This window comes from Corvus kubaryi, unplaced genomic scaffold, assembly GCF_017639235.1.
Source record: "Corvus kubaryi isolate FWS band 111438036 unplaced genomic scaffold, C.kubaryi_AGA036_p1.0 41173, whole genome shotgun sequence".
NCBI lineage: Eukaryota > Metazoa > Chordata > Aves > Passeriformes > Corvidae > Corvus > Corvus kubaryi.
In genome coordinates this window covers 1-19,039 of record NW_024581237.1, presented here as the reverse complement: position 1 = coordinate 19,039, position 19,039 = coordinate 1, and the positions used below count along the sequence as shown (strand labels likewise).

General features: G+C 46.9%; 2 protein-coding genes across 4 annotated transcripts; one reads left to right on the top strand and one right to left on the bottom strand.

Moving 5' to 3' along the window:
* Positions 1-6: 6 nt before the first annotated feature.
* Positions 7-1,085, top strand: LOC121672199 (zinc finger HIT domain-containing protein 3-like; the record flags this gene model as incomplete). Its single annotated transcript, XM_042044771.1, has 4 exons — positions 7-25; positions 149-184; positions 254-403; positions 601-1,085. Coding segments are annotated over 4 exons (396 nt in total), but the record flags the coding sequence as incomplete, so codon positions are not given.
* Positions 1,086-1,144: 59 nt separating this feature from the next.
* Positions 1,145-19,033, bottom strand: LOC121672197 (unconventional myosin-XIX-like). Of its 3 annotated transcripts, XM_042044768.1 has the most exons (24): positions 19,002-19,033; positions 16,561-16,705; positions 16,161-16,309; positions 15,817-15,930; positions 14,944-15,076; positions 14,658-14,727; positions 14,189-14,291; positions 13,880-13,976; positions 13,348-13,424; positions 12,924-13,014; positions 11,439-11,610; positions 11,168-11,241; positions 10,954-11,075; positions 9,214-9,327; positions 8,667-8,843; positions 7,650-7,796; positions 7,318-7,425; positions 6,675-6,745; positions 5,930-6,039; positions 3,991-4,151; positions 3,240-3,369; positions 2,995-3,080; positions 2,384-2,680; positions 1,145-1,959 (listed from the first exon to the last, which is right to left on the bottom strand). In XM_042044768.1, exons 1-24 carry the CDS (start codon positions 19,011-19,013, stop codon positions 1,831-1,833), a joined length of 2,889 nt encoding a protein of 962 aa, XP_041900702.1. In that variant the 5' UTR covers positions 19,014-19,033; the 3' UTR covers positions 1,145-1,830. The 3 variants fall into 3 exon arrangements, with proteins under 3 accessions (XP_041900702.1, XP_041900703.1, XP_041900704.1); XM_042044769.1 differs by lacking the exons at positions 1,145-1,959; positions 2,384-2,680; positions 2,995-3,080; positions 3,240-3,369 and adding an exon at positions 5,466-5,562 and having other exon boundaries at positions 4,067-4,151; XM_042044770.1 differs by lacking the exons at positions 1,145-1,959; positions 2,384-2,680; positions 2,995-3,080; ... (4 more) ...; positions 7,318-7,425; positions 7,650-7,796 and adding an exon at positions 8,941-8,968 and having other exon boundaries at positions 8,718-8,843.
* Between the last annotated feature and the right edge of the window lie 6 nt (positions 19,034-19,039).

The following is a 19,039-nucleotide window of genomic DNA, read 5'->3' as shown; positions in this document are numbered from 1 at the left end:
CGGCCCGGTACCGCTGTCCGCGGCGTGAGCGAGGGAAGGAGGGGGACGCTGAAGGGGCTGAGGGCTCCGGTGAGGGGAGCGGCGGGCGGGGCGGGGCCGAGCGGGGCCGTCCCCCGCCGTTCGCCGCCCCTCTCACGCTGCTCTCCCCGCAGCTGCTCCGTGCCGTGCTGCCGGACCCACCGCGGTGAGTGCGGGCCGGGAGGGGCCGGGAGGGGCCGCGGGCGGCCCGGGGCTAACGGGGCTCCGTCCGCAGAGCGCTGCGCGCCGGATTCCCCGCGGGAGCGGGCGGCGGCCGGGCACGGCCCCAGCCCCGGCCCCGCACACGGCCCCTGGTCCGTGGAGGACATCCTGGGCGAGGAGGACGAGCAGGACCGCGTCCCGCTGCAGAAGCTCAAGCTCCTGGGTAATGTGGGGAATTGGGGCTGGCGGGGCTTCTGCAGAGCGAGCGGGAATAAAACCCCCCGAGTTCTGCATGGAGCTGCAGCTTAGCCCAGGGCTAAAGGAGTTAAAAGTTAGAGATCTGCTCCCTTTGAAAGTTTGTTTGCAAAATAAGGGTGGTGTCAGGCACGTTTGTAAGTCTCGATTTGTTCCGTGTTAAAGGAGAATCAGAAGAACTGCGGGGTTTGCTGCTGAACCCCCACCTCCGGCAGCTGCTGCTCACCATCGACCAGGCGCAGGACAGAAGCTCCCTCATGAGGAGGTTCATGCAGGAGCCTCTGTTCGTGGAGTTCGCTGACTGCTGCCTGAGAATTGTGGAGCCTCCCGAGAAGGAGAACGTCCTCCCCGAGTGAGCTGCTGTGGGAATGTTTATTTTTTTTTTCCCTTGATGTTTATTTTTTTTTGAGATTTGCCAGCAGCCAGAGCTGCCCCATTGTGTGTCTTGGTCCCTTTGCCCATGGGTGTCAGTGCTCTGATTTCAGCTTAGAGCTGACAAACTGTGACAGGGCTGTGTTGGGACAGAGTTTTAGATCCTGGGGGTTGAACTTGATACTCAGTGGAATTCTTTCTGTTGGCACAGAAATGCTGGCAGCCACGGGAAATGTTGCTTCACGGTGACAGTATTAAATAATTTGCATTTATTTTAATCCACGAGTACTCTGAAATGGTTTTGTTCACTAAAGGGTGTTGGGAAGGGTCAGACACCTTGACAAGGGATCGAGCAGTTTATTTTAGATGACATACACAGAACAGCCAAACATTTTCAAGATCCATGAGCAACAAAGGGACGGTACAGAGCACCTCTGGTGAGCCCCTGGGCAGGGTGGTGCTGTTGGGGGAGCTCTGGAGACACCTGGCAGCTCTGAGAGTTCGTAGATTTTGGTTCTGTAGATAAAAGCAAGAGCCCAGCCTTGCCTTTCCCTGAGACATCTGCCCTTAGTGTTGCAGTGGCTGCTCCTCACTCCTTGCGGAGTGAGTGAGTGAGCAGTCAGGACGGCTGCAGCTCTGAGAATCCAGCAGGAATCAGGAATATTTGCATTATTTGCTCTCTCGTGCCCAGCCTCTTGCTCGTCCAGGCAGTGCCAGCAGCGTTCAGTTCAAGTATTTATTGCCTCAAGCACCTGATCTGTTTGAATTGATTTGTTGCTATAGTGTTGGTATTTCCTGTAATGTGTGCACGTGTGGGGAGGAGGAGCAGCCCCCCAGATTAAATTTAGTGGATATTATCATGTCTATTGCAGCGTGTTCTAGATCCCATCATGTCATATGGGCAAGGCAGCGCTGTGAAAGCTCTGAGGTAGCAGCAGAAGTGGACATTGAGTGATTTGAAAGCAGCAGCTTGCAGAGAGCCCTCCCTGGAGGCCAAGGCCAGGGGAGCAGGGAGGGCAGAGCCTACGTGGGCAGGAGTTCCTTTCTGTCCAGCAGGATCTGGTTGAATCCCGTGATGGAAAACGCTTCCCTGTGGGGGCTGACATTGGCAAAATGCAGGGGGGACCTCCTGCAGTGGAACTTGACAGAGCCCTGCAAGGACAAGAGGGGAAGAGTTCAGCCAGATGTGCAGCTGATTTTGTTACTCACACTTAGTGCTTGAGTGTATGAGCACTGGTGGACAAGGACAGAGGAGTCACTGCAAATGGATTTAAGAGAAATGGTCATGACAGAAAATACCAGTACTGTAAATTGAACTGAGATCAGCTCAGGCTCTGGAGATTGGAGTGTTCAGCACTGAACTGGCACAGTCTGTAGTAGCTGTGGCCAGTTGTTGCACACAGGATTTCATGCAGACACAAAAATGTTCCCCACCCCCCAGACCCGAAGGTCATTTGTAACGATGCAGCTTCTGAGGGAAGCCAGTGCCTGTGGCTTGGTGGGAAATGCTACCCCAGACTATTCCAAGCTCGTGGCAGCTCCCCTGTGCTGCAGAGGGGCTTGAGGGGGTCCTTACCTGTGGGAGGGCTCTGATGGAGGCGATGCCACAGCCCAGGGCGGAGCTGTCCCCCCTGGAGCCGCCCTCCTGGAGCCCCCTGAGGCAGCTCAGCAGCGGCAGCGCCCTGCGGGGCCCCGTGACACTGACAGGGGCAGCAGCCAGGACAAGGCCCAGAGGCCAGAACTGGACAATTGCCTGCAGAGGCCACGTTGTGTCCAAAGAACAGGGAGGTTTGGCCAAGGTAGCTCCAGGAGCTGGGAACTCCTTTCCTTCCCCCTCGTCCAGTTCTGCTGCTGCGAACGCGGCCGCTTTTGCCTAAAAAAGACACAGAACAACAACGTTCCCAAATGTCCTGGACACAGCTTAGGACATCAGGACACAACTGAGAGTCTAAATAAGAGGGGATCTGAAGGACAGCACACCCCCTGGGCCATTCCCGTGAAGGTAAGGAGTGAGTTTATTCCGCAGGATAAACCAGAAGCAGCTGTATGGGACTGGCATCTGCTCTTCAGCTGGACAAGAGTTTTCTGGAGCACTGGGTTTTCAGTTCTAGTAGTTATTACTCTTCCTGAGACACTAAGAAGCCTCAGTGGCTCCATTCCAGTGCTGTGCTGTACCCCCATACTCACTTTCCATCTCCTCCAGCTGTGTTTGATGACGTTGGCAGCCCTGCGCATCCTCTGGAAGCGATTCTTGGCTAACCAGGAACGAACAGCTGAGGATTTAATGGAGACAAATCTGAGTGCAGAGAATCTCAGCAGCTCTTGCACACAGTGTGAGAGATGGCACTCAACCACTGGTGCCACTGTAATCCCCCAGTGTGACTGGGAATGTGCCTTGTTCTGTCATTTCAGGCCCACCCTTAGCAAGTCACCTGCTTGGATGAGAGTTGCAGAGCGTTTCTCCTTGGCTGCTTTCTTCTCTTTAAATCTTCTCCAACAGCACTGAATGCAAAATGCCTTCTCATTTAACACCTCTGCTCTCCTGGCTTCCAGGAGCTCCAGCTGCAGTGGGGACAGGAGCCTGGAGTTAGGGATGGAATTGTGCTCACAACTCTTCCTCTTTTACAGCCTCCTGGTGTTTGGGGGACCACAGCCTCATTCCAGTGTCCTGTGACTGCTGGATTAGGTTTGGGAAGTGACAGCACTCCTTCAGTGCTCTTTAGGTAACATGTAAATGAAAATGGAAGTACATGGGGGGAAAGTGGAGCCTCCCAAAGTCCCAGCAGCAGCAGCAGGTTAATAAGCAGCTCCACTGAGGGGGCTGCTTCTATGGCTGCATCCTGCAAGCTTGGCAGGAGTGAATTTATCTCCTTAATTTCTTTCCCAAGGAAGCTGTGTGTAGGCCTGTTGTCATCTGGAGCTAAGGAAAGCTGTCATCTTTACTGGAATTCTGACAATTCTAGACCAAGTGCAGCTCCTTGTCCACTGGCAACACAGAGGCCATTAAACAAAGTGCTTTGGAGAGCTGGATGCTGATGGGTGCTTGACTGAGTTTAATAATTTGATGGAAAATGCCAAATTCTGGTCACACTGGCTTGGCAGGAGTTTTGCCTCCACCATCTGTGCCAGAATGCCCCTGAGGCAGGTGCACTCCAGAGCCACCAGCCAAGGGACAGCACTTACCACAGAATTGGCCAGGAACACTTTGGTTTTGCCACAGTAGACTGAGGGGATTTCTGCTCCATTCCCTGTTCCCTGAGCAGGGGTTTGTCCCACAGCATCCTGAAGGATCTCCAGAACAGCAGCACGTGATGCTTTGTCCTCATCCATCACCAGAGTCTCACCTGGAAATGAAGCGTTGAGGAGGAGGCGTCACAGAACTTGGAAATCAGGACCAGGGAATTGTCTTTGCACTGAGATTTCTTGGCCATTTAGAGGGGAAACACCTGCAGCAAGAGTGGAGGAGGAGATGGCTGAGAGCACTTGATCTTGCTGTGTTTAAGGCTAAAATGTGACAGCACAGATTCCATCAGGTGCCAGCAACCAGAAAACCAGTGTGGGGTGTTTTAACTGGGCTGTAGTTGGGTGCTGCCTTCTCATCTACTATAACCTGAGTTATCCCCAGGTAAAAATGTTATTTGGGGTAGATTTAGACTGAAACAGGGAGGCCTCAGGTGTTGTCCCATTGTTAAAGCATCCTACATGGAAACAGGAGAAAGCAGCAGCAACGCAATTAAGAATATATTGAGCAGCTCAGTCCTAAGAAAATCACATTAAATACTCAAAACTCAGAGCTGTGGGAGCAAAGAACAAAAGGCAGGGAATTGTAGCCTTAATATACTGAGAAGTGCAGGAAGGGGAAACAAATTCTAAGCAATTGTGCAGCTGTCACAGGGCATTGGGAGCAGCTATGGGGTCCTGTGCTGAGCAGGAATTTATGGCAGCAATTACAGGTTATTAAAGCCATTTCTGGGACACAGTGCACAATTTTTTACATTACAGCCAGATGAATCTCTCTGGAAATAGAGGCAGACTTAATTCAGACCTGGAACAAGAGATTGTTCCAGGCAGTGCTGCAGGAGCTCCTGCATGGACAGTGCTGGATGGGTTTTGCATCATTCCATCCTGGATACTGTTTGCTTATCTGCTATAAATATTTCTAAGGAGATGAGAGCATTTTAAGGTCCTGAAAACAAATAAAAGCAATTCTTGCTTACAGGAAGACATCTGGTGACTCTGATGGTGTTCATGGGGCTGGGCTGATAAGGGAACCCAAAGCTTATCCCCGTGTTTGGGCAATTGTTTTGCTTTGTTTGCAGCTTATTACCCCCTCAAGATAAAAAGGACTAAAAACCTACCAAAAAGAGGCTTTGCAGTTAATGGGTTTGTAATTGAGGGGGAAAGATCCAGTCTGTAAGTAATTTTCCAGCCTGCACTTCCTTACTTCACCCCATTTCCACACGGTGAGTAGATTTCCACCAATTTTACTCATCTGAACAGGCTGGTCGTGCTTCCCACAGCTGCTGCTTATTGAACAGACCCACTGGGTGGAGAGGGGATTAATTTGAGGGAGAGAAAAGGGGTTGCAATAACCTTTAATACTAAATGTAACCACCTGATGAGCTCCTCCTTTCAGGAGTTCATAGCAAAGGCATTACCTGTAGACTGGGTTGTGTTTGTTAAAGTCCATCGTCACTCCTGCTTAGAAAAAGAGAAGTTTGCAGAAGGTGGAAGAAGCAGCAGAGTCCAGGTAAGCTGGAAGGTCAGTGATTCAGCAAGGAAACAAGGAGGAGGGGAAAAGAAAGGAAGGAGAAGGAAGATAAGGCAAAAGGTAAGTGGATTTCGAGTTTACTAAAGAATCAACTCTAAACCAAATTAGGTTGGGTGAGGGGAACCCCAGACACCACTGTAACTGTGGTTGTTCCACCCAGGAGGAACACAGAAAACCAGCAGTGAGGGGGAAGATTTTAAGTGTTAGGCAAATTAGAAACTCAGGTTGTGATAAGTTAAAGAAGTATTTGGAGAACAGTGGTGAATACAGTCATTATCTGATCTATGGGATACCAAATGGGTGCAGTGACAATTTTACTTGATGGCAAGGGGATTACCTGAAGAAACTCACCTTTTTCCTCAGCAGAATGAGAGTTGCTTTTATCACACACTCTTTTTGTACTGGAGCCCCAGGATTTTCTCAGTATTTTGTAGCGCTCAGTGAAACTTTGGAAAGGGATCCTGACAGACAAACGTACAGTGAATTCCAGGCAGGAGTCATTGCTGTATGGGAAAGAACTGATCCTCTGAAGGGGGAAAACTGCACAATGGTTTCATGGATCCAGTGCATGGGATGCAAACAGACTGATGCCCTAAATGGTCAAACAGGCAAGAAAAGTACAGAACTTCTGAAGAAATTCAGGAGACAGTGCCTGGAGCAAAGCCTGGGCAGGAGCTGTGCTTGGCTATGCTGATGGTGAGCTCCACCCCATCAGTGCTGAGTCTCAGAAACGTGATGAGCTCAGGCCTTGCTCTGCACCCTCTAAAGGTGGTCAGGAAAGCCCAGCCAGGCTATGAGGAGATGCTCAGCTCTGAGATTACTACATTTAGATAAATGCCATTTATAGTTTCATTGCTGAGAATGTTACTGTGAAGCCACGTTCAGTTAGAAAAGTTTTAGTGTAGTCCACATCAAAACATCTTTTCCCCAGCTTCTCAGACTGGAAAGGCACAGTGAGCTCTCAGCTTTGAAAGGATCAGTAGTTTTGAGGTCTAAAACTGCAAAATATTTGCGTTTCCTGCTTAGAAATTCTTCTGAAGAACTAAATGCCACTAATTGCTATAGAAATGGATTATGCTGAAGAAGCTGGACTTACCTGACTGGGAAACCTGCTGCACTGATGGTGATGGCTTCCACTATTCCACAGGCCTGTAGCTGGCTGAGAACCTGAGGCACAAATTGAGATGGTTTAGGCAATGCTGACGTTGTGGGAGCTGCTCCTTGGGTGCCCTGTCCTGGGCATCCACAGCCAGCACTGCCCAAACCCAGCAGGGTGTGAAAAGCCAGTGCTGGTATTTCCATGCTCAGTGCTGCTATTTCCATGCCCAGCAGATTCCACGAGTGCTTAAAGCTTGATTTCCCATCAGATGAGGTTCTCTAGTTACAGCTTTAGCACCTGCTGCTCTGCTCCCAAAGCTTCTCAGCTTCCTGGACTCCAGGAACGAGCAAGGTTTTGTTTTGAAGGTATTTGTGTGCCCAGGGCTGCTCAGATCACCTTCATCAGTTTGAAGGGCTGGGAGGGCAGCACCCCAAATAACCCCAGCAACAAGCAAGTTGCAGCTGGAAGAGCTGCTGTGCTTAGGAGCAGTTTTGGACAAACACCTCAGTGACTTTGAAGGATGTTTATCTCAAAGGAGAAAAAGCTATTTCAAAATGTGCTGTGAAAAGAGCTCTGCCAGTGACTCAAGTTCCTAAGAAACCCAGTGCAAAGCCCTGGGGAAAGGCTTTGGAAAAGTTACCTCTTCTCTTCTAAAAGTCATGGCCTTGCAGTCAGCATTAGGCTTGATGCAGCGGATGTAATGGGGCGTGGTTCTGCTCAAAATCTCCATGAGATGTTCCAGGGAGCTCTGCAGGAAACAAACACAGGGCTCATCAGGGCTCCTCCTCCTCAGGGATCCTCTATCCACCCCACAGAGCTGCTCGTGGCAAGGATGGCTTTACAGACTCAGTGTCAGAGCACTTCTACAGGACAGCTTGAGCAAAAATCTGCTCTGTGGATGTTTTCATCAAATTGTTGATGGCAAATTCAGAAAGTTTCCAAAATTACAGCAGAAACCTGAATAGGATGTACCTTGAACTTGGACACCACTGTAACAACAGCTGCTCTGTTCTGGGTTTTGGTGTTATTTTGGTTCTCTTCTGTCACAGGAAATAATTTTTGAAGCAAAGGGTCCTTTGAGTTCTGCAAAACATGGACCAGCTCTGGTGGAACAGCATCCTGCAAACACAGACATGACCTGTTAGTATCTGGACCTGGCAGGCACCTGCACCTCTGAAAATAACTAAGAACTCCACATACAGAGATGGAACAGCATTTCTGATGCCAAATTTGAAGTAACCACAGCTGCAGTTTCAAATCTGATGATGCTCACTCATTCACAGTCACATTCAGGAACAGAAAACAATGTTTGGCTGAACATTCAGCAAATCCAGTCAAATGTACAACTGCTCCCAACATTGTTCTTGTTACACAGCCTAAGTGAGCTCCAAGTCTCAGGACTGGTTTAATCCCTGAAGGACAGACTGCAGCAGACATCAGAACTATCCCTTTTAATTAAGAGATGGTGTTTTATTGCTAAATAAATAACAGCCCTTGCCATAATTGCTGGGGATGTCAGAGCTGAGAAGGGACCCTCCTCTCTGCAGATTATTTCACATTTCAATTATTCCCTGATGGCACAACAAGGCCAAAAACTTGAGTACTTTCAGCACTTTCAGTAGTTAAGCCCGTGCTCTCGTTTTTCATAAACTTATCTGAATTTTGGGGGAATGAAGTGATGTATTTGCAGCTACAGAAATGCCCTGCTGCTGATTCTGCATCCCCCAGGAATGGAAGAAGCCCAGATTTGCTGATGGCTGACCTCATCCTCAGCTCAGAGGTGCAACAAAGCATCTGCTCGTGCCAGTGATGGTTCAGAGAATCACACTAAGAACATGACTGAGTTTTACGTGGCCTGAAGGATTTACTTGGAGCAAGGTATGTCCAGTCCCCAGCACTAAACATATTTTTTAGTGGTGCTTTGACTTAAATCACTTCAGGTCTGTAGAATATTTATGATTTTAAACAGCTCTTTCTGCAAACACCTACCTTATTCTTCTCCACCATCGCTGCCAGCTGATAGCAGACTTTGCCAGCATAATGTGAAATGATAAAGTTGGGCTTCTTACTAAACTTATCTCGACTTAAGCACTGATTACTGGACAAGGCTTTCTCAATCCTGGTCTGGAACAGGTCAGTGTTGGAGGCTCTGTTCAGACGACACTCCTGCAAAGGACACACACAACTGCAGCATCTCGTATTTGTCCCAAAGGACTGGCTCTAAAAGCTACAACATTTAAAATTGAAATCATAGCCATTTTACCTTTAGAGCTGCTTTGAGTATGCAAGGCCTGAAATATTGGGAAGGAAGGGGGGGAAAGAAGTAATTGAGGCTTCATATTTGAATCAGAACATCCAGGATCAGAGGGAAACTCAGAACAGGAGGAAGCAGTGCCATGATTTTTCTGAAACTGAAGCTCTGCAGAAATTTTATGGCTGACAAGTTCTCTGCTAACTTACTGTTTGTGTTTTCTTTGGTGGCGTGGGACAAAGGCAGGAACTGGGCCCAAAAATGAAGGGTTTAGATCACACTTACCTCATTCAGCAGGGAAAAAATGCTGAGAGGATTTCCCTCTATCAGATCAAGGCAGTTCTGGTTATCCTGGTAGTTTATGAATGACCACTGCAGGCCTTCAGCTGCATATTCTTCCTGAAGGAAGAGGGAAGGGGTTATTCTGCAGCAGAGGGCACCAGAGCTCAAAACGCTGTGCCTTGGGCAGCTGATCCAGGTCCTGTCTGAGGAGTTAATCCCAGCTCAGCCCCAGGTCAACACCAAGCTTGAGGAAAAAAAACCCACATGAGGATATTCTACCCCAGGTAGCTTTTGGGTGTGGATCAGAACCTGCTGGAACAATTTGTCTGAGGATTTGGGAACCCCACGGATTTATCAGAGTGAGCTGCAAGGCTGCTTTAGAGAGCAAACAAAGGCTACAGTCACACAAAGCCTTTCCTGGCTGTGCTGAGACTTTCCCTGAAGGACAAGGAACAAGCAGAACTCCTTCCCTGGACTGGGACACAGCCCTAACCCAACCTCTGTGTGCCAGGCTGGGCTCCATTTAAAGCAAAGCCTGATCTGAAACGAAGTGCAGAGAGATCCTGGTTGAAATAATTGGTACAATATTTATGCTGAATTACAGGACAAACTGTCAGCAGTGTTTAACAAGCACGAGCTCTGGGCAGTTATTTGAAAAGCCTCCTGCCAAAAGCTTGCTCAGCACAGCCACTAATGGCATTTAAGTGGTTTGGGGGACAGCCAGATCCAGAGGTAAGAGGGCAGGCAGTGAGTGGGAGGGGTGCTATAAACAGAGGTCATGGAGCCGTTTCAAGCAAAGCAATTGTGTGCTTGAACTCAGTTTTCATCTTCCCTGACCATTAACCCCTGGCATGCTGACCAGGGCAGGCAGGCAAAGCAGCCTGGGGAAGCAAAGAACAAACAGCAGTCAAAGAAATACTTCTCTCCTGAATAAATTGACAAAACCCTGCCGTGAGGCAGGAGGTGCCAGCATGCTGGTGCCATAGAGAAAATAATTTCCCTGATTCCAGTTAATGGCAAAGAGCATTTTGGTAATGGATCTGCAGTGGGGAGGGGCAGAGCAGCAGCTCTGGCAGGGGCTCTGCACCTTGCAGGGCACTCAGATGAGAGCTGGAATTAGCAGTGTGTGACCAGGGAGGGACTGCAGGCTGCAAATGCCTTCACCACTGTGAAACACCCCCATTTGTGTCTGTCCTTACTCAAAAATAAAAGCTGGTGCACACTGGGGCTTTGTTTTAAAGGCACCAGCATGACAGTGGGTTCAGGGAGCTGTGCCCCTGTGGCAGGAGGCCTCCACAGGTGCCACGTGCTCAGGTGTTTGGGTTACAGGCTTCTGTTGGGCTCTGCCTTCACACCAAGCTCAGCCTAGGAGCTCCACTACTCTAGGGCCTTTGTGCTCCATGGTTGTAAGCAGCAGCTTCCAAGAGAGTCTCAACTCAGGCTGCACTTACCCCAAGAAGTTAGCTTCAAGTGCTCAGTTCTTTGAGGAAAAGCAAACAGTCTGACAGGCAGAGATCCAGTAGAGCTGGGAACAGATTTCCAGTCCCCAAGAGACAAAGCTGTGTCATTCCAACTGCCCCACACTCCCCTCTTTAAAAAGCTGCTGCTCCATCCCACTGCCTTCTGTGGCATTTCTGACTGCAGCTTCCCACCTGACCAGGGGCACAGCCACACAATTGAAGTGACAACAGATGCTGGTTTAAATCAGATATTGAAGATTTGATCTTCAGTTTGGGGTATTACCTGCTGTGCCTTCAGGTAGTGAGCTACAAAGTGCTGCTGCAGTTTCTCATTGGCATAGTTAATACAGAGCTGCTCCAAGTTGTTTTCAGGGAAGGCTTCAAATCCATAAACATCCAACAAACCTGAAGGAATGAGGGAGGACAGGGAGCTTTAGTTTAGGAGCAGCTTGGTGGGCTGATGGCCCCTGAGTTAAACCAGGGTGGGATATCCATACCTATGAAGCTGGTCCACGCTGAGGGATCTGTGTAGATGTTTTCATTTATGACCAAAACCAGCCACTCAAACAACCTGCAGACAGCAACAATGGGCTTAGTTGGGAGCTGCTTGCTTGCAATAATCAGAATTGTTTCTTTTACTGCTGTTTCTATCAGTGTCACTTGGAAGGAGGAGGAATTTCTGATGTTGCTGCCATGAAACAGCAGCAAGTAAATCCCTCTGGCCTCCCCATCCCCTCCCAAAAGTCACCTGGATTAGCACATCCTTACCTGGCATAGATGACTTTGGCCAGGCAGTCCCTCCTGGTCTCACACTCAGCTCTGGAGCAGGGCTTCTTGAACACTTGCTGCTGCCTTCCAGCAGTGATTGTTCGAATCCTTAAAGATTCCAGCAGCTCCTCGACGGGAATCTTGAGCAGATCCCCCGTGGTCTTCACAAACCCTTGTTCAGGAGGACAAACAAGGCTACCTGGTGTGCTCATACCTCTAAAGGTAAGGAAGGGCTAGGAGATTGTGGAGAAAAATGCCACTTCCATCAGCTCTCCAACTTAAATGTGGATTTTGGATCTTTCTACACAAACTTGGGAGCAAGTTTTGCAAGATCAGACTCTTAATTTGGATGCAGAGTGCCCCTAGAGTTTCAGGTACTCTCTTTAAAACGAAGCAATACCAGAAAAAGCTCAAGTTTGCCACACTGAAGTTGTTTTTCTCTCTAGGTGTGTCTGTTACTTGTTCACCTTCTTTGAGCAGGGACCTCTAAATCCAGACAGACAAATCAGTTATCACCAGAAAAAAACAGGGATTTTGGGGGTAGTAAGGAAGTGTAGAAAAAGAGTATTTGCTAACAAAGCATTTAAGATCTTGCTCAGCTGAGCTGTGCTCAAAAATATTTGAATATTAAGTAGTTTGAGTTCAGAGCATGTGAAACTGTAGTAGGAAACTTCACTGTTCAGGACAGTTTTAGCTCTGAAGGAAATCCACATCCACAAGCCTCCTGAAGACATGCAGAACAAACTCTGTTCCTGCTGCAATTTAACAGATTTGCTGTCACTGACTTTTGGTCTTTATCATGAAAACTTCCAAGTTTTCCTGTGAAGAGCCCTGCTCTCCCTCTGGGTCAGATTTCTGCCAGCCTTGTGATGGCAGAGTAAGATTACAATCAAGAGCCACAGTTCTGCCAATAACCCTCCTGAAATCAGTGGGTAATGCTGCAGTTGCCCTGACCTGTCAAGGCACGGGAGCATTAGGGTTTTGCTTGTTCACAAAAACACACCTAAATTTTGGGTTGCTCATGGCCCTGATGGTCTCCTATCAGCAGGAGAATTATTGTTCAAATTCTTTCCTTTAATAAGGAATTATTTCTGAATTAAATACAGAAATTAAATGAATTTAAATTAAATAAATTTGATTTAGTAATTTAAAATGCAATTAATTCAATACAGTTTAAAGAAATTTATTAGATTTTAAAATTAAGTTATTAATAAAGTAATTAGACTTAGTAGTAGTTAAAAAGAATTAATAATGAAAAGTAATAATAGTTAAAGTTACTCAAGCAAAAAATAGGTAAATTTAATAAATTTTAATAAATTTAATAAATGTTATTAAATGTTAATAACTAAATAAATTTAATAAGTAAATCTAAATTAACTAAATAAAGGAAAGAATTCTCTATGTTCTTTCCTCTCTCTAATCCTTTCCTTAGGCATCTGCACTGAACTAACCAGGCTCTGGAGCATGGCATGGTTGTTGCCTCACCTTTGGTTTTGTCTTCCAGTTCACAAGGCTGAGATTCATCCACTGGACTACAGAATTGAACATTCCCAAGGTGCAGAAGGCCTGATAACACCTGAAATACAATCAGGGGTTTTTTTGGGACAGCTCCCCCCAAGGCAGTGTCCTCTGAACCTTCCTTTAGCCCCAGGAACAGGCCAGCTCAAAACATTTCTGCACAAAAGGCAGCAAAGAGATCCCAAACTTCTGTGTTATTCCTGACGGGAAACTGAAATTCAGAGCTGCAGACGTTGAGTTCAGATCTAATACTGGGCTGATGTGGAGCTGAGGCTCCTCCAGTGAGGAGCAGCAGCTCTGCACAGTGACATGTGGATTTACTCCAGCAGCAATCCCACCCTGGCAGCACATTCCCAACGTCCTCAGCAGCCTCGTGCTGCCGTGAGCTGACCTTGAAAATATTGCTCTGCGTGGCACGGCCGATGCCCAGGTGGAACATTGCCTCTCTGGTCACCTCGAAGCAGTCCTCTGAAAAGCCAAACAGTGCTCTTGAAAAAGCCAAGCACACAAACAGGGGCAAGCAGAACATCTCAGCACATCCAATCCAGCTGGAATTGCCAGTGGAGAGCGGAGAAGATGGATGCTGTCTGGGTAAATCCCATACACAAGCTGGACAACCAACCCACTGACTTCTTCTGCCTCTGTCAGGTAAAGCATGTGCATAGACAAGACAGTTTCTAAACAAAGCCACAGAGATGCAAATTTGCCAGGCCAGAACCAGCTGTTTTAAGCCAGGTGAGTGATTTTAAGCTTTAAGACTTAATAGCGCAAAGTGAAACTTAAAAAGAACCCCATTCATGCAGGTGGCTTTGCAAAACATCTGCTATTGGCTGGCCAGGGTTGAACAATTTTTGCCTGCCTTCCTTTAAAGTTCCAGCCATTAGTAATGGATTGATTAATTAATTAGTAGAACTAATCTTTACCATCTAAGTTTCTTTCAAAGTTTGGCAGCCAGCGGTACTCGGCCCCTTCTGGAAGGTTCCACTCCAGCCTCTCCTCTGCAGTGGCACCTTTTGTGATCTGCAGGCAGAAAACAAGGCAAAAATTGAATTCTGCCTTTGGTGTTTACAGCTCACAGACAGTGAAGAATAACATACTGGGAGGATGATTTAATTTGGAAGCCTGGGAGACAGGGAAACTGATAATTATTAAAAGTTGTAACTGTGCTAAATCTGGTGATTTCATTCCCGCTGTGTGTCAGAAATACCCAGCAAAATTAACTGAAGGCAAACCTGATAAAAAATATGGAAGTTTCTTTCATTGGGGGCCTGATAGGCAACTCTGGTCTTCTCCAGAAGGAAAGTCTGGATGGAAGCACCAGTCAGATGATGGAATCTAGAGAGGGAAAAAGAGCAAAGATATTAAAACCTCTTCACAGAACAAGAGGTGGTGTGTTGTTCTGATACCAACTGACAGTGAATACTTTGCAGTTCACCTTCAGTTTTGTTCATATTTTATTCACAGTTCTTAACTGCATCTCTGTTTTTCCACTGCTCTCTTTTAGAGATCAGGCTGAGAGCTTGCAGGAAAAAAAAAAAAAAAGGGAAAATAATAATAATTTAAATAATAATAGTTTAAGCTGCCAGCAATGCAAAATACACTCTAAAGACAGATCAAATATTCTATGGCAGATTTCAGAAATAAGCTTGTAAAGATTTAAAGGAACAAGACAAAACTAAGGTGTTACACAGTGATTATTACCTGTCTAGCTGCAGCTGGATGTATTTCCCAAACCTGCTGCTGTTGTTATTCCGCAGGGTGCAGGCATTCCCTGTGAAAGTGCCAGTGGCAGACACAGAACAATCAGAGTGGTCCCACTCTCCCATGCAGCACACACAGGCATTAAGGGTGATCTGTAAATAGCTCCAGTATTTGAAGAGTTTGTTTTTAAGGAGAGGACCAAGAGACAGCTTAGACTCGTGTGGTAACAACGGAAATTCCCACAGTGGCCATTACTCCTGTTTGTTGTTAAAAAAGCCACATTTACCAAATGCTTCCATGACAGGGTTGGAATCCAGCACTCTCTTCTCTATCCTTTCCACAGTTTCGTTGCCTTTTGGGGAGATAGCTGAGGCAGCAACAGAGGCATAGAATTTCATAAGGCAGCGAGAGGTCCAGGTCTGCAAGAGAGAGGCCTGACAGTAGCTCTTTGTTTTTAACATTATCAGTTCTGTCAGTGGAGCAGTGCTGCCTTCTGGAAACAGTGTGCAGCTGGAGGGGAGGCTAAAGAGAGGAACTGTGTCACGTTTAGAGCTCTGGTTCAGTGGAAACTCTGTGCCACAGACACACATTTCAGTGCTGCTGCAGTGGGAGTGCTCTGCTGAATGGCACTTCCATCGAGGTGTCATCAGCCAGAATTAACAGCTCCTGCCTTGGGATGGAATGAATGTAAACGGATTTTGAGTCATTAACATTCAGCAAAGCATCTTGTTACTGGGCTTAAAAATACCCTCAGCATTGCCCTGAACAGGGATGGACCATCACAGAAGGGCCAGGGCAGGATATGAATTCACTGCTCTGAGTCTTTACAGAGGGTTTGCTGAGATTCACACGAGCTCCCTGACAGACCAGGCTGAGGCACTAACTCAGGTGCAATTCCTGCTGAATGATTCAAACCCAGCCCTCCAGAAATGACAGATGCCACCTGAAGAGCTGCTATATTAAGCAGAGTGTGTTTAACTGCAGCAATCACTTAATGCTTCACACACATTTCAAGAGAGCCGTGCTGGGCAGACTGGCTACGTGCTCTGTCAGAGGGGTTTTTAATTCCTCTTTGCTCATTCACTGCACTACTCTGCACTACAAATCCCTGGCAGAACTCAAAACGTGAGAGCAATGTCATAAAAAACCATTTCCTTACCTTCCCAGCACCACTTTCTCCACTCACAATGATGGACTGGTTCACAGGGTCCATCTGCTTTTGGACATTCCTGTAGGTTTGCTCAGCCACTGCAAAGATGTGAGGTTTTAAATCCTGGCAGTGAAAGAGAATATTCATATTTAAGAGAACAGGAACCACACAATTCAACAGCAATGGATAGCAAGGGTCATCTCACATTTACCTGAAAACAGCACTGCTCTTTTAACAGAACTATTTCACTAGAAATGGGGTTTATCCTGTGGGAGTATTTTGCTCATATAAATTTGGAGCAGTTTGACACCTGGGCTCTGCAGAAGGACAGTTATCTCAACCACAAGGGTTACCTGAGGACAAAGTGCAATGTGGTACTCCCTCATGAGCTCAGGTGAGTAGAGGCAGGAGACAGGCTGGAAAGGATTTAAAGCCACCAGGCTGCAGCCAGCATTTGTATAGAACAGGTTGACTCTGTATCTTGCTTGAAGACATTTCAGAACTGAAAGACAACAGCTTCCATCAGCATCTTTTGCAAAGCCTGTTTGACTCTTCCTGTGCCTGCTTGTAACTAAAGTCTCAGGTGTGCTACCCGCCAGGTTTAATAGAGAATGAGGTGATCAAGAGAGTGATGTGGGTCTAATACACACAACTCCTGTGTTCATGCTATTAATGCAGTGAGAGCAGGAGCTGCCACGTGTCTGTGGCCACCAGGGAAAGGGATCCCTCAGCAGACACTCCCTGGCTGCTCACCTGTCCTGGTTGTCACCGGATTCACTTTCGTGAGGTCGTCAAAAAGATGCAGTTTCTCTTCATCACTGAGGAAGGCTCTAACTTCCTCTTCAAATGATTCACTGAGGTCATTCTGGATGAGAGAATCTTCCCTTTGGCCATTTTCCTGGAGGGAATGTCAGATCAGCACCAGTGAGAGGTGAAAAGCTGGACTTTCACCTCATCCCCTGTTCTAGCTCTTCTGCTGCTTCCACGTCACTGAAGTTCAGTCTCAGCAGGAGCCAGACCTCAGGATGTGTGAGCTGCTCTTCCTCCCAGCTGCCCTCCCCCTGCTCTGATGTTAGAAAACATCACTCTGGCAGTGAGCAAAGGCACTCAGAGAACGTGGCCTTGGGCTCACCCTGCAGTTCTGCAGGTTGCTCAGCACAGACACACTCACACCATGTTCTCATTTCTAAGCCTCTGCATGTCCCACGTTCAATCCAAGCAGTGCCCTGGGCTCAGGGCAGCAGGAAGGGCTGGCTGCAGGTGCAGCTGGAAGCCACTGCAGACCAAAACAAATGCAGTTTTCCTAGCAGAGACTTCCAGGGTGAAAGCTGCAGAGTGCACACGTCACAGCCAGGGCAGAGGAATGGTGCTGAGGGGGGAGCTGCCCTGCCTTAGCTGAAGGCTTGTCTCCTTTGAATCACTTAAATTCAAACCTCAGCCTCTGGGCTCCTGTGTGCTTGACAACATTATTTGGAAGGACACATGGAAAACCAGCCAGAAGAGAAATTCCAGGTCCTGTCTGCCATTTCTGGGGAAAGGAAAAGCTAGAAAAGAAAAATGAGGAATGGGAAAGATGCCAGTCCTGATTTCTGCGTTCTATATATGCCTTCTCTTTGACAGAAAGTTCTCCAAACCATCCCTACTCACCTGTACCACAAGTTAACCAATGAACTCCATCATCTTGTTTATACAGAAAATGCTACATTTAGTAGGCAGCATTCCCACTACCTGAGCTGAGCTCATTAATAAAGGGCAAATGTTCTGCAAACCCCATTTAGCACACTCCTAAAAAAAAAAATAAAGCTACAATAGTGTACTCATTCAGGAGCATTTTTATCTTTTGCAGACAGCATGCATAGTTCATTTCCAGTAATACAGAATTTTACACAGTAAGGGGAAATGTTGAGCTTTTGACAGGGTATCCTTCCTTCTCGAACCAGGGTGAGAGAGCAGAGGAGCAGCTGTTCTGCTGAGTTCTTTAGTTCATAGTCTCACAGCTTTCTTGAAGGCAGAGTTCAAGGGGGTTGCATGATAAAGCCAAGCAACAGTGGCAGGCAGAAAACAGCTGCTTCTTCTTCTATATGCTCTATATTTTTTCTTACAGAAGTGTAGATTATATTTGTTAATTGACCCATACGAGTAACACACGATTCCAGTTTTCCTTTTCTTAACCTATCCTGGTCTAATTCTAACAATTTTAAGCCTTACACCAATGTTACACAGGTATTACACAGATTTGCATACGCAGTTTCTATCAGCTCTTATTGTTTATGTGAACACTCTATCTAAAAAATGTGAACAGCATAATTCTATCTGTATTTTGTCTAAAGTAAAGAATTCTGTGAAAAGGTAACACTGCTGCAGTAAGAACTGTGTCTAAGGTCTCTGCTGCAGATTTTTAATGTTTAAGGCACTTTTTAAGGCACTTAGCATATATTTCTACTAAAAGTTAAAAAATCTGTATTTCTATTTCACTTTGGTGTGGCTTCACGTATCTCAGCTTATCCAAAGGTTTTAATTCAACCCCTGTGCCTTGGTTTCCCCCTGGGCCTGAGTCCAGAGGAGCTTTCACTCCAACAGAGGAAAAAAAAAAAAGCTTAGCAACACAATAACGCATTGCCATCCAAGTGATTTCTGTTATTCTCCTCTGAATGAGCATAAAGCAGCTTGCTGCTGTCAGAGAACAGACACCACAATTAGGAAACACTCAATGGACCTGAGGAGCTCCTGCCAATTCCCCTTTCTTCCTGTGCCCCCTCTGTGTTCCTGTATTACCCTGGCACCAGGCAAGTTAAATCCACTGTGAGACTGTGAGACCTGAGGAAGGGCTTGGTTTTTGCTGCCCTGCTCAGCATCACTTCAGCTGAGACGATGATTTCTTAGCCAAAAGTAAAGGAATATTTGAAAGTAAATCACAGCTCTTGTGTCCATTCATTTTCCTGAACAAACACCCTTAGGAGGTGCTTGCTGCCCGTGTTAACACCTGCCCTGTTAGAGCCCAGGGCACAACAAAAATCACTGCCTGGTGTCACTAACACAGCTCAAACCCACAGTAAATAGGTCCAGTCAATTCATGAACCAGGGGTGAATATTCATTAGTAGCTACCTAATCTTGACTGCATGGAAATAAGCCAAGAATTCTTTCCTGGCAGTAAAATTTAATTAGCACACACAATTCCTGGTTTTCTTTTTACCTGCTTTGGCATCTTGTCCAGCCCTGTGGACGGGAACG

Bases quoted from the DNA above. Each gene is read 5' to 3' on its own strand.
- LOC121672197 (XM_042044768.1), bottom strand. The intron at 15,931-16,160 runs GTAACCCTTGTG...TTTCACTGCCAG, and splicing joins ACATTGCACTTTGTCCTCAG to GATTTAAAACCTCACATCTT. The intron at 9,328-10,953 runs GTAATACCCCAA...CTCTTCCTTCAG, and splicing joins ACTACCTGAAGGCACAGCAG to GAAGAATATGCAGCTGAAGG.